This window comes from Hippopotamus amphibius, chromosome 2 (assembly GCF_030028045.1).
Source record: "Hippopotamus amphibius kiboko isolate mHipAmp2 chromosome 2, mHipAmp2.hap2, whole genome shotgun sequence".
In the NCBI taxonomy this organism is placed as follows: Eukaryota; Metazoa; Chordata; class Mammalia; order Artiodactyla; family Hippopotamidae; genus Hippopotamus; species Hippopotamus amphibius.
Window position 1 is genome coordinate 114,319,382 of NC_080187.1, and position 14,206 is coordinate 114,333,587.

At 38.6% G+C, this 14,206-nt stretch overlaps 1 protein-coding gene across 1 annotated transcript; it reads left to right on the forward strand.

Annotated features, from left to right (window-relative positions):
• Positions 1-320: 320 nt before the first annotated feature.
• LOC130844421 (cGMP-specific 3',5'-cyclic phosphodiesterase-like) lies at positions 321-4,220 on the forward strand. Its single transcript, XM_057720672.1, has 2 exons — positions 321-900; positions 4,158-4,220. Exons 1-2 carry the CDS (start codon positions 325-327, stop codon positions 4,218-4,220), a joined length of 639 nt encoding a protein of 212 aa, XP_057576655.1. The 5' UTR covers positions 321-324.
• The last annotated feature ends 9,986 nt before the right edge of the window (positions 4,221-14,206 follow it).

The following is a 14,206-nucleotide window of genomic DNA, read 5'->3' on the forward strand; positions in this document are numbered from 1 at the left end:
ATTTAGTGTCTTTTACTTTAACACAAACTGATTTGAGAGGAGCAGACTTGACAATGTGTTATAAATCAGATATCTGAAAATACACGTTATAGGAGTCAGGCTTTATTAAAATGTTCACTGAAGCAATTGTCCTCTAGAGTTTTTCAAAATAAAACCGTCTTAAATAAACCATCTTGTTTTTATTTTCTATGACAAATCAATCATTACCACATCAGTTTACCACGAGCGGATTTTTAGAAGCTTTCGGGGGTAGCAATACTTAAGAAGGGGTATTCCTCAAACATTTACTGTGTCTACATGTTCTTTTCTGCAGAGAAATGGTCAATGCATGGTTTGCTGAGAGTTCACACCATCCCTGTGTGCAAGGAAGGCGTCAGAGGCCACACGGAAGCTTGCTCTTGCCCCTCGCAGCAGAGTCCCCATGCAGAGAGCAGCGTCCCTGGAACACCAACCAGGAAAATCTCCACCTCCGAATTTGATCGGCCTCTTAGACCCATTGTCGTCAAGGATTCTGAGGGAACTGTGAGCTTCCTCTCTGACTCAGAAAAGAAGGAACAGATGCCTCTAACCCCCCCAAGGTTTGATAATGATGAAGGGGACCAGTGCTCAAGACTCTTGGAATTAGTGAAAGATATTTCTAGTCACTTGGATGTCACAGCCTTATGTCACAAAATGTTCTTGCACATCCATGGACTCATCTCCGCTGACCGCTATTCCCTGTTCCTTGTCTGTGAGGACAGCTCCAACGACAAGTTTCTTATCAGCCGCCTCTTTGATGTTGCAGAAGGTTCAACACTGGAAGAAGCTTCAAATAACTGTATCCGCTTAGAGTGGAACAAAGGCATCGTGGGACATGTGGCTGCTCTTGGTGAGCCCTTGAACATCAAAGATGCATATGAGGTAAATAAGAAACAGAGGCGGGGTGGGAGGTGGAGCGTGGGTGGGGCCTTGGACAACTACTGTGAATTGTGGGGATATTTGAAACTGAGATGTAAAAATGTGCATACTTGTTAAAAATGGGACTGTCTGGTAAGGACCTCCCCATCTTTTAAATGCCAGAGTTTCTTCACTGGGGGCTGAATAGATAGGATAGAGGCCTGAGGGAAATATTGTCTTGTTTTCCTGCTTAATGATAATTTAACATAGCTCATCTCACAGTTGTATTCTTTCATCTTTTTACCTGATCACTATACATATCCCCTATCTATGTTATCTCCACGTGAACTTCTGGGGACTTTACTAAGATTCTAAAATGATAGGTCCAAAAAGTGTCAGAAAACCAAACCCATAGTCTTTTTAAATTCATTCATTCAATTCATCATATTCATTCATTTGAAGTCCCTTTGACACCAAAGTCTGAGTTTCTTTCTTTCCACTCTTTCGTTTCATTAAACAAATAAATGTGTGGATAGCTCTAGAAAATGGACATTTTTGCCCTACAATATTTCAATGGAAAGATTTGATATTTCTTCCACTTTTGCTTCCATTATGAACAGATCTTTATTATGGACTTAAAGTTTACACTGTATGATTTTTCAAATTTCCCATTTAAAATGATTCTTTTATTAATTGAATTAGAGGTTTTAAACAAATCATCTTAATTGAATGACAGTATGTTTATGAATTATGTTCTGGCATCATGATAGAACAATTATGCTAGTTACTTATCATGTGGTACACTTTGAAGATTCCATAATAATACCAGCTTGAGGCTCCTCTGTGTAATTTGAGGGGTCATAGATGTTTTATTCATTCCTGTACTCCTGATGCCTAATACAGTGCCTGGAACATAGATAAGTGTTAATAAATATTGATTGGGAGAAAATTATAGTAGATGAGATAAATAAGTAGACTAGATAGCAGGTCATAATTGATCCAGGGAAAATGTGTTAGGTTCAGGGAAGCAGGAGATCACATATAATTGGGGAGATGGAGAGAGGTTTCTTTGAGGAAGCAATGATTGATATGGACCCTGGAAGATGGATAAGATTTCAGTAGATTGAGTCGTGTGCATATTGAGATCCAGTTGCAAAAAGAAGTTTGAGGAAGAAACAGGAAGTTGGACCATGGGGTGCTTGTAAGGAAATGTGTGGGTGATAGTATAGACGTTGAGGAGCTACTGGAGATTACTGGGGTCTTAAATGCCAAGCTGAGGAGTATTTATTTGATTCAGAGCCATGAGGACTAATTAAAGATGGTTTGAAAGGGGGACTGGCATGATTCAGACTGTGCTTTAGAAAGATGAATATTATGGTGGCCATAAAATGAATTAGAGGGAAAAATACTGGAAACTGGGAGGATAGGTTAAATAGTCTGAGGGAGTAAGCACCTGAACCAGAGCACTGGCCTTTGAGACCAAAAGGAGGGAATGGATTAAAGATGAAGAAGCTGAATCTGCTAGACTTGGCAGCTAACAGGAGGTGGAAGTGAGGAGAAAAGAGGAGTTGGAGAAGACTCAGGTTTTGAAGTTGGGTGAATAAGTAATAGTAACTGGTGAGAAATACTGAGGGCAGGTATCTGGGGAAAGATGTGATAGTTCAGATTGGCTAAATCCTGAGATAGCTTTCAGAATCCACTCTATACCAGCAGTCTTTTCAATTTTGATTCTTCACGGAGCTATCTCCATGACCTCTTTGAGCTCTGTTAAGTAATGTCACAGCATAGCAGACTCCAAGAGGGGTATTAAGGACACAGCTGAAGGATCGCTGCCAAATTTGCAGAATTCCCTTTCTGTCTTAGGTGACAGCTGGGTTTCCGCTTTTCAATGGCACTATAGTCCCAAGTACAGTAGGACCATAAATATGCTACAGCTTTGCTGAGAAAGCCTTCATCTGTTTGCATGGTCCTAAATTTCTCCAGCCCTGAGAATTTCTTCACTTATATGCACGTTATTTAATCTGTTTACCATCTTTAGAGTTTTGATGGTGTAATCTTTGTTTTGCAGTTAGTAATGATTTAATTCTTGTACTGCCATCTAAAATAGGCTCAGTGTCCTTGATTTGCAGTGACCCCAGACTGAAGCCTCTTAGTCTGTGGATTTCTCATGTTGCTGCTTCACCCTTGACACCCTTGATCTGTGTTTATAGAGGCCTTGCCGAAGTTATTCCCATCCCAGGAATTTCATTAGAAGTTGTGGGATTGATCTGGGCCATAATTTACATTGGTATTAACAGTGGAAATCAGTTGGCTAGTGGGTAATTCATCACTTAGCCCACTCATAATTTGAATAGTCAAAATACTGTCTCATAGCCTTTTATGAAAATAGTCAGAATATGAAAGTACGTTCTATGTTTTCTGAGTCCTACTTCTTTAAATACGTGTCTGTGAAAATGACACATTTCTTCAGCTTATGAGACCAAAGAACACTTAAAAATTAATAATGTAGCAGTAGAAATCCAAGAAGTGGCCGTGAAACAAAGTAGTGCTCAGATTGAAGCTAAGAGTAAAAAAATAGTCTGCTAGATAGATTAATTGTAAGAAATGGTCAACTTTTGATTCGCTTTTTAAAACTTTGTAACAGAATGATATAAATTTAGGGATTCAACTATTTTATTATTAATAAAATAACACATTCATATGTTTAAAATAGAAGACAAGGTCCACAGTTTAGACCAGTGAGTTTCAATTAGACCACAAATACCAATGGTGTTCAGTCACACATCATCTCCTCCTTCATCAGCCCCATCATTCGTGCAAATTTCTTGAATGTGGCACAGTGTTTATTAATAATAAGATATTAACACATAATAATCAGAACAACTATATAAATGTGTTGGCATTATCCTCATATGTGAAAACTAGATATCATCTAATATCTAGATTGAATTGTGTATTAGTCAGTGTTCTTCAGAGAAACAGAACCAGTAGGATATCCAGAGATAAATAAGTGATTTATTGTAGGGATTAGCTCACTTGGATATGGAGGCCTAGAAGTTCCACAATCTGCCCACCATCTGCACAATCTGGAGAACCAGATAAATTGATGGTATAATCAACTGAAGGCCTAAGAATCAGGGAGGGGTCAATTGTGTAACTCTGGTTTGAGTCCAAAAGCTTTAGTTCCAAGAGCTCTGATGGACAGCAGGAGGGCAAGAGAAGATGGATGTCTTAGCTCCGAAAGCAAATTCGTCCTCCCTCTCCCTTTTTGTTCTGTTCAGGTACTCAAGGGATTGGGTGATGCCCACTGCGTTGATGAAGATCTTCTTTACTCATTCTCCTGATTCAAATGTTCATCTCTTCTGGAGACGTCCTCATAGACACACCTAGAAATTACATTTTATCAGCCACTTGGGTATCCCTTCGCCTAGTCAAGGTGACACAGAAAATTAACCATCACAAATTGCTTTGAACCCCTGGTTCCATGACCTGTGGAAGCCATAAGCCTCCCCAAGATTTCCTATGTCAAAGGATTTACATTGTCTAAACAACCCTTTTTCCTAAGTCAACTGGAATGCAAAACTTGTACTCTTCTCTTGTTTCCTGGAGACAGCCTCTCCATGGATACCATGATTTCTAGGGAGGAAACTTGGAAGGTCTTAGGGAAGGGTCACATTGCCACTCATGTGGCCTTCACCCACCCCTACTTTATTCCTCCCTTTTCAGTCCTTCTCCAGATAAACAAATCTTCACCAGCTCTCATCCTACAGGTCTCACTTGCTACTCAAGTGAATTTCTGATGAATGAAATTATTTCTAAAATGAATTTTCAGAGGAAAGAAAGAACAACAGCAACTGTTTTAATTTTGATAAGTCTTTAATTTATCAAAATTATTAATTTTGATAAATTTGATAAATTTGTCATGGCATAATTGTACTCCAGGAAACACAGTTCGGGAACTGCTCTAACTTTGTTCAATGTTCTAATAATCTTTAGGTATTCCACTTTGCGGAAGAAAACCGACATATAATTTGGCAAGTCTACTGTGTTATTTCCGTTTTCGTTTTCTTTTATCTTTTATTTTTATATTATTTCAAGCTTACAGAAAGGTTGCAAGACCAGCATCACAAACTTGTGTATACCCTTTACCCAGATTCTCCAATTGTTTATATTTTGTGCCATTTGCTTTATTATTTTCTTTTTCTATATATAATGCATGTAAGTAATATATGCATATTATTTTTTTCTGAACCATTTGGAGACTTTTTTATGAGTATATATTTTCTAACAAGAATATTCTCTTACACAATTGTGATACATTAATCAAAATCTGGAAATTTTATGATACAGTACTCTTATCTGACATTCTATAGTCAAATTTGGTCAGTTGTTCCATGATGTCCTTTATAGTTGTTTTTTTCCCTCTGATCAAGGCTCTAATTCAGGACTGCATATTGCATATACTTGTTCTATCTCTTTAGTCTCCATTAAATCTGGAATAGTTTCTCAGTGTTTATCTTTCTTAACATGTATTTTGGAAGAATACAGGGCAGTTATCTTGTAGAATGTTTTCCTTGAATAGATACAAGTTAGGCACTTTTGGCAGGAATACCACAGATGTTGACCTTGAGACCTTGTTTGGTTTTACAAACAACAGTCAGTTCTTCACTTCTCCTGCACCAGCTTTGAGCTACATTCCAGCTCAATTCAGACACTAGCTACCTGGAGTTAGTGCAGACCCCACAGGTTAAGGACTCAGTGCCACAGTATTGTCCCCGCTTCAGATGCCAGCCATAAATAGGATCCCCACATCCATGTCTGGCTAGCTACAGATTCAGGAGCTCCCTGCTCAGATTTAATGATTTCTTAAAATGACTCAGAGCTCAGGAAAGCACTATAATTAACATTACAGTTTTATTATAAAGGATACAATTCAGAAATAGCCAAACAGAAGAGATGCATAGGGCAAGGAACGAGGTGGGGGACACAAAACTTCCATGCCCTCTCGAGTGGGAGGAGGGGCAGTGCATCACCATCCCAGCACACAGATGCCGTCATAACCCAAATCTCTGACAAACGGGGCAAGAATATACAATGGATAAAAGACAGTCTCTTCAGCAAATGGCGCTGGGAAAACTGAACAGCCACATGTAAAAGAATGAAATTAGAACATTCTCTAACACCATACACAAAAATAAACTCAAAATGGATTAAAGACCTAAATGTAAGACCAGACACTATAAAACTCCTAGAGGAAAACAGAAAACACTATAAAACTCCTTAACATAAATCATAGCAATATCTTTCTGGATTCATTTCCTTATTCTTTATATATGTGTGCATGTGCTCAAGCCATGTTCCAAGCTCTTTACTCCTCTCTGTAGAATCTCTTATCTTTCTCTTCAAGCTGAAGAGCTTTCATTAACTCTTCTTTAGTACCCGTGTGGTGGTGACAAATTCTCTGATTTCGTTTATCTGAAAATGCCTTTATTTTGACTGTAATCCTAAAAGATATTTTCACTGCCTAGACAATTCTTAGTTAATAGTAGTTTCCTTTCAACACTTAAAATGTTCTCCCACTTTTTTCTGGTTTTAATTTTTCTCATGAGAAGTCAGCCAGCCTTCATTTTTCACGAGTTTCACAATATATGTCATTTTCACACTATGTGTGTATGTTTAAGGTTTTCACTAATGTTGGGAAATTTTTGGTCATGTGTTTAAATATTTTTTCTGCCCCATTCACTTTTCTTTGAACTCCAATTGTATATATGTTAGACCATTTGATGTTGGACTCAGAGAACACTGAGGCTCTGTTAACTTTTTTATAGATTTTTTTTTTGTCCTCTCAGTCCTTTTGACTAGATATTTTCTGTTGATCTATCTTCAAGTTCACTGACCCTTCTGTTGTTTCCAGTCTGTTGTTAAATCCATCAATGAACTTTTGTATTTTTCAGTTCTAGAATTTCCATTTGGCTTTTTTAAAATACTTCTTTCTTTCTACAGAGATGTCCATCTGTTCATTATTACCATATTTTCTATTCAGTCCTTAAACACACTTATAATAGCTGCTTTAAAGTCCCTGTTTGTTAATTCCAACCTTTGAATCATCTTGAGGTCATTTTCTATTGACTGCTTTTTTTCACAAGTCAGTTTATGTTACCACTTCACCTATTTTTGTCCTCCTGCCATTTGATCTATTTTTATACTAGAGAAACATAATATAGTTTCATTTATTTGTGTGAAGTCCATTTTCATCCACGTTTATCTGCATCATTTTGCTATGCAAGCCTGTTTGCACCAAGGAACTTGCATGAGATCAAAATCTTTATTATCTTGGAATTTTATCTGTGCTGGAAAAGGCCGCTGAGCATAAGGAGGCAAACCATACTCTTTCTATGCAAGGGAAAGATCTCAAAATGTCTTTAAAAACTATCTAGATATGGACATATTGAGCGGATGCCTAGACATGGATATGATTTCTATTTGAATGGCAGTCTGACTAAATGCAGAAGTTAGTGGTTTTAAAGATTGAGTCAGTGATATCCAAAATATTTCATTTCTAAAATACAGTTCTTGGATCACTGTACTCAATCATAATAGTCAATACAGCTCTGTAGAAAACAGTTCAAAGCTTCCAGATCTAAGAAAAGAAATTTATAGGTAATGAGCATCTACTGTGTGCCAAATACCAATTCGGTGCTTTACACCTGTTCAGCCTGGTTCCTTGTAGGTGGGGAAGTGGGAGACTTGGGCTACAGCCTGTGGTCTTGGAAACTGGTGATGGGACATAGGCAGAGCCACGAAGCAAAGAAAATGATGAAGTCTGAGTTCCAAATGACAAGTCCTCCAGAGTAAGGAATAGCTCCAAAACTTCAGGTCTGTGAGTGGAGAAGAGTGTGGAAAGAGAAGGACTGGATCCAGAATGAAGGTTTTATAACTGCTGATCCCCAGTAAGTCCCAGAGGATAACCGTGAAGGAACACTGAGTAGGGAGAAAGAATCCTTCCTAGAGTATCTTTAGCTCAATTTGTGGGCAGGGAGGGGATCCGGCATCAAGTTAGTGCATTACACATGCATTATCTCAGTCCTCACAACAACCCAATGAGAGTCACTATCCCCATTTTATACCTGTAAACAGTGAGATTCAGGAAGGTTAAGTAATTTGCCCAACTTGAAACATCCAGAATACATCCCCAGACCCGACTCCAAAGCCCATATTCTTTCTACTGTATCTCATTGCTTCTCAGAGACTGGGGAACAAAGAAGGGTTCCCCTGTTTCCCTCTGCAGACTCAGCCAAGGAGACTACAATACCACACGACTCTAACCCCAAGCTGGAGAAGTGAAAACTCACAGCCACAATATTTGAGTGTCAAGGAACATTAACTTTTTAAAAAACTCTTTTGCATAATAAGCTATCACTAAATGTTTATTAACACAAAACATTTTGTTGTGTAACAGGAGCATTCGTTTTCTTCAGTCAACATTTTCTTCTCTCATTTCTTTCACTTGTTTTTGTAACTAAATGCTGTGTTGGAATTTGGGCTTCTGCTTTATGGACTTTAGCCAGGTTGAGAAATAGACCCAGGAAGCAGAGATTGAAATGTATGTCTTATCATCTAAATTATGGGGTTCCCTAGTAAAGCTGAGTAGGAGATGAGGCTTAGGCCTAAAGCAGAAATAGGTTTGCTCCAGTTCTCCACAAATGAACTTCAGTCTTCCTCACTCAAGCCCAGCTCCAGCGTGGGAGTAAGAAGTACTGCTCCCTGAACGCCAAGGGCAGAATTAGAAAACGCTGTACCGGAGCTCCTGCAAGTCTTAGAAACTGAGTTCTTCTTTGTTGCCTGGGAAGGTGCGAGAGAGAAGGTGTAGAGAGGGGCCCCAAATATTTATCCAGTACCACTTTCCATCATCAGGATTAGAACAGAAACCTGAAGAGTGAAGCAACATGCATCCCTCCCCTTCTCTGCCAGGTTTCTCATCTTTTAGCATATTACAGTGTGTGTGTCCCACTGGCATTATGTCAGTTGATTTCAGGTAGCAGGGTGATGGTGACAGGCATTTTTTTTAATTTTAGTAATTATGCATTTTAATCTGTATTCAGAAAAAAATATATTTTAACATATCATGAGCTCAAGAATTTTAAAGTACACACAATATTTTTAAAAATGTATCAGTATTAGCATGGGTGATGCGCAAATAAATAAAAATCCCAAAGCAGCGCGTATATGAAGGAAGGCTGGGAAACGATGTCATAAGGCATTGTTCTTAAGCGAGTTAGAAGTCAGCCAGGGCTGCCGTCCTCTCAGCAGGGCAGGCAGCTGCTCACAGTGCTGCTGTGCTCTCACCATCGTACACTCTGCTCCTTTCTACACAACGTTCCCCTCTGGAACTGCTGATGGGCATTTCACCTTTTGCCCACAAAAGACTCTAGCATCATGAGTCAGCCAGGATTCCATGCGGCACCCTAAGCTCAAAATTCACTCCCTATTCTATTCTTATCAGTAATTATCTCCTGTCATGTTGTCCAGAATAGATCCACCAGATTTTATGAAATGAATATAAAGACTGGATCAACAACATAAACATGTCCCAAATTTGAACAATAGGAAACTCTTATTATTCAACGTCCTCAAAACTAAATCCCCTTGCAAATAAAAGCCCACAGAAATTAAAGTCCAAATGCCTTCATTCCCAATTTTATACGACTGGCTCCGTCTCAGCCAGAGGGTCTTACGTACTTGTCTGGGTTCCCACATCTGCAGCTGTGTCCCAAGCTGTCTTTCATAGGTATGTAGCTTCTTCAGCCTCTTTAAATGCAAATCTCTGGTTAGTTTTACTCTCCAAGGGGTCAGTAGCCACAAAGGAAACTGCAGCTCCACTGCAGAAGTTATCACAAACAAAATTATGATCCCCAAATTAAATGAATGGTGGAATGTCGTTCGATGTTGCTATTCTCAGCCAAAGAGCATGGCAGGTAACTTAGTGGTAGCTGTGTGGGAGACAGTGAGAACCTGAGAACACCTGGTTTCAGTCCCATGGCAGGCCAGCCAGCTGCACCAGTGTTGAGTCCACAGCCTGGGCATCTGTGTGTACTGACCAGAAACTGCCCAACAGTTGTATTTCTACATGTATAATATATGTATTTCTGTGTTTCTTCTTGTTTTGTTTTGTTTGGGAGATGCTTGTGGGGATTCCCCCCGTATGTGTTGCCTACTTTCTCTCAGAGAGTGACATGTGAGACATTATTGCCTTCTTATTTAGATATTCTGGTTTCTTCATTTCCTCCTGTCTATTGTCTCATGCAAGACTGTGGTCTAGAGAAAACCTCTACTCCCAGATCCTTCCAAGTGTGTTCTCTGTAGGGGTGAAGTACACTATTCTCCATGAAAACGTGAGGAATGGAGTAGAGACCATCACCCTACTTCCTTAGCACTATGTTTTAACTTAATAATGTACACTGTTTTATTTACTCTGATACTAGTAATTGTCGTCACTTTTCCATAAACGTTTCCTTCCTACCTAGGCAGGCTGAGTTGGACCCAGGTGGGCCGTAGGTAACTAGAGTCAAAATTAAAAAAAAAAAAAAATTAAAACACTAGGATCAGGACTTCCCTGGTGGTCCAGTGGGTACGACTCTGCACTCCCAATGCAGGGGGCTGGGGTTCAGTGCCTGACGGGGGAACTTGGTCCCACTTGCGTGCTGCAGCTAAGACGTCTGCATGCCATAACTACGTTCGCATGCTGCACCTATGACCTGGAGCAGCCCAAATAAGTATTAAAGAACAAAAAACAGAAACAAACAAAAAAACACCAGGATCACAATAGAGGCCAGTGAGTCAGGATTACTCTTGTGCACTGTTGGTAGGAATGTAAACTGGTTCAGCCACTGTGGAAAACAGTATGGAAACGCCTCAGAAATTTACTAGAACTTCTAAATGACCCAGCAGTTCTACTTCTGGGTATTTACCTGAAGAAAACAAAAACACTAATTTGAAAAGATATATGCACCCTTATGTTTACTGCAGCATTATTACAACAGCCAAGATATGGAAACAACCCAAACGTCCAAGGATGGGTGAATGGATAAAGAAGATGCAATGTATATAGACACAACAGAATACCGTGTAGCCATAAAAGAAGGAAATCTTGCCATTTGCGACAACATGGATGGACCTTGAGGGCATTATGCTAAGTGAAATAAGTCAGAAGAAGAAAGACAAATACCATATAATTTCTCTTTTATGTGCAATATAAAAACCAAAACAAACAAAACAAAAGCAAACTCACAGATTCAGAGAACAGATTGGTGTTTACCAGAAGGAAGAGGGTTGGAGGAAGGGTGAAGTGAGTGAAGGAGAGCAATTGTACGGTGATGGATGGTAGCTAGACGTACAGTGCTGATTATTTTGTAGTGTATACAAATATTGATTTATAATGTTGCATACCTGAAATTTGTATAAATGTTATATACCAATTTTACCTTGATTGAAAAAACAAAAAAAAGAAGAAAAAGTAACAGGAGGATACCAAAGTTTAGCAAAACTTTAAGGAGATTCTAGATATCACAGATGTGAGTAGTCAAAAGTTAGTATTCCAAAAGGTTGGGCCACTGAAAAGACAGAGCACAAGCACAGACAAACAAAAAATACCTAAACCTAAGCTTCAGGGTAGAAACTTTTCTGTTCTTACGCATTCCTGTCTCAGTAGGATCTGACCATCAGTGTAAGGAGAGAGACTGCAGCTGTGGAGGAAAATGGTGCCAAGAGCTGCAGCTGCAGAATTTTTTTTGTTTGTTTTTTCTGTGTGTTTTTTTTTTTCAGTTTTTACTTTAACCTGTAAAATTAATACATGCACAAGTTAAAAAAAATAAAACAGTACAGAGTGGTACTAAAAAATGTAAGTTCTCTACCTGACCTCGTTCTCCCACGGCCCATTTCTAACCCAGCTTCCTACTTTTTTAATTAATTTTTATTGGAGTATAGTTGCTTTACAATGTTGTGTTAGTTTCTGCTGTAGAGCCAAGTGAATCAGCTATATGTATACACATATCCCCTCCTTTTTGGATTTCCTTTCCACTTAGGTCACCACAGAGCACTGAGTAGAGTTCCCTATACTATACAGTAGGTTTTCATTAGTTATCTATTTTATACTTAGTAGTGTATATATGTCAATCCCAAAGTCCCAATTCATCCCACCACCCCTTACTCCCTATTTTTAAACATCTTTTATTCTGTTGCTGGTTATTACCATACCTCTGAAACTTATGCTAATTCCTCCACTTCTCATTCATCAACTTTAGATAGTATCTATTGAAAGACGATAAACTTAGTTCATATTTCCTTATCCATTACTAAGTTTTTCCAGTTATAGTGCTTTGGTTCTTCTGGTGGTTATCTATAATTTTAAAGAATATGCTTAAACCCCATATTTCGTTACATCAATTTTAGATAGTATATCTGATTCATTACTAGATAACGTGAGAAAAATCTGTCTGATATTACCTTCCACATCTCTCTGCTGCCTTAAAAGTCAGACTTCCATTTTTATACATTATCAATGTTATTAATATTAGATTCTCTTTTATAGCTACTATTGGCTTCCAAGTTTTGTTTATATGTTGATTCTACAAACTGAAATAGCATTTACATTATTCCGATTATTAAATTACTCCTTATTGAAAGACTGAATAGCTCTACCTATTGAGGAAAAAAAGGTAATCTATATCATTAAAATGGAAAGATGAATGTTCCAAGTGTCAAGCTCAAATGGGATTCCTTAAACCCAATCTTCAAGACTTCCTACTAAATTATTCATTTAGCCAATGATACCTTTAATTTCCAAGAAATCTTTCTTCTTTGATTATTCTAATTTCCCAGCCACCTATTCTTTGGCTTCTTGACTCTGAAGATGTTAGGGTTTGGGTTTTTTTTTTTTTTTTTAATCAAGTTTTTCTTCAGTTCTCTTAATTAACTGTTTTCTTCAGGAGTCAACTGTTATATCGGTTCCACTTGGACCCTATCATTTTTGCTGCTGGTTTCTACTACACTTTCTGGGGTTTTTTTCTCATACATATGCATGATGAAAAAGACTGATCAATACTGTTAGCATGATTTTCAACTCTGCTATCAGACCTGTCCCTTGAGTGAAAAGATGGATGGTAGGGTCTATGTACATATAAGATGGTACAGTCAGCCCTATGCATCCATAAGTTCCACGGATTCAACCAACTTAAGGTCCAAAATATTCCAAAAAAATTCCAGAAATTTCCAGAAAGCGATACTTAAATTTGCTGCACACTGGCAACTGTGTACCTAGAATTTTCATTGTATTAGCTATTATAAGTACTCTGTAGATGATGTAAAGCATACAGAAGGATGTGCATAGGTTGTATGCAAATACTATGCCATTTTACATAACAGACTCAAACATCCGTGGATTGTAGTATCCACAAGGAATCCTGGAACTAATCCCCCACAGATACTGAGGGATGACTGTATTCTTTAAGGATACATTGAGATATTTTGTTAATCATGTATTTTTTTTGAAATTTGAAATATATTTTAAAGTATTTTTTTGAAATTTGCCTTTTAAAAATAATGCATGAAAATATCACTTATTTTATTTACTTAGTTTTTTTGTGTGTGCCAGGATTCACTCACTCTATTACGAATCTGGCTTGGACCAAGGGCCTGGGGGTTAAACATAATTCCCATGTATGGTCAGCAGGGGGCAGAAAAGGGTAGTGGAACAAGTACTCACTGCCAAGGCCTGGGCATCCCTCTCTTTCCCCTTTCTGCGGAGGTAAAAATCAATTAGTAGGTAGTAGACGGTCCAGAGTGACAGAATCAGGAGAGAAATTACTCACAGAGACAGTGACCCAGAATGGCGAGTAGGCTGAGGAGGCAGGGGAAAGGTTTAGCCACCATTCATAGCCTGGTCTGTGTCACAGAGACGTGGACAACCAGACATCAGGAGGTGAATCATCAGAGCACTTTCACAGTCCTGACTGCTACTCCCAGCCTGCCCGAAGCCCAAGGTCTGGCTCCTTAAAGTAACAGGAGTCGACGATCCACCTTGGGAGCTGATATAAACTTCCTGTCTGAGAGCTAGTCCATGCTGCCAGCCAAGGGTTCCACAACCAGCCATTTTAAGGAGGACAGAGTAGGGTATGGGCACCAAATGCAAATGCTGACAGTTAATGAAAACACTTAGATACATTCCAATTAAATAATTTGGGAGCCAACCTAAACCTGATGTGGCTTAAATATATTTTCTTCCCTCCTCCAGAGGGGAAACATTGTTCAGTTGTGCAAACATTTTGACTTTGAA

Excerpts from the sequence above, each read along its gene's own strand:
- LOC130844421 (XM_057720672.1), top strand. The coding sequence starts at position 325 with ATGCATGGTTTGCTGAGAGTTCACACCATCCCTGTGTGCAAGGAAGGC. Across the intron at positions 901-4,157 it reads ACATCAAAGATGCATATGAG|GTACTCAAGGGATTGGGTGA; the intron begins GTAAATAAGAAA and ends TGTTCTGTTCAG.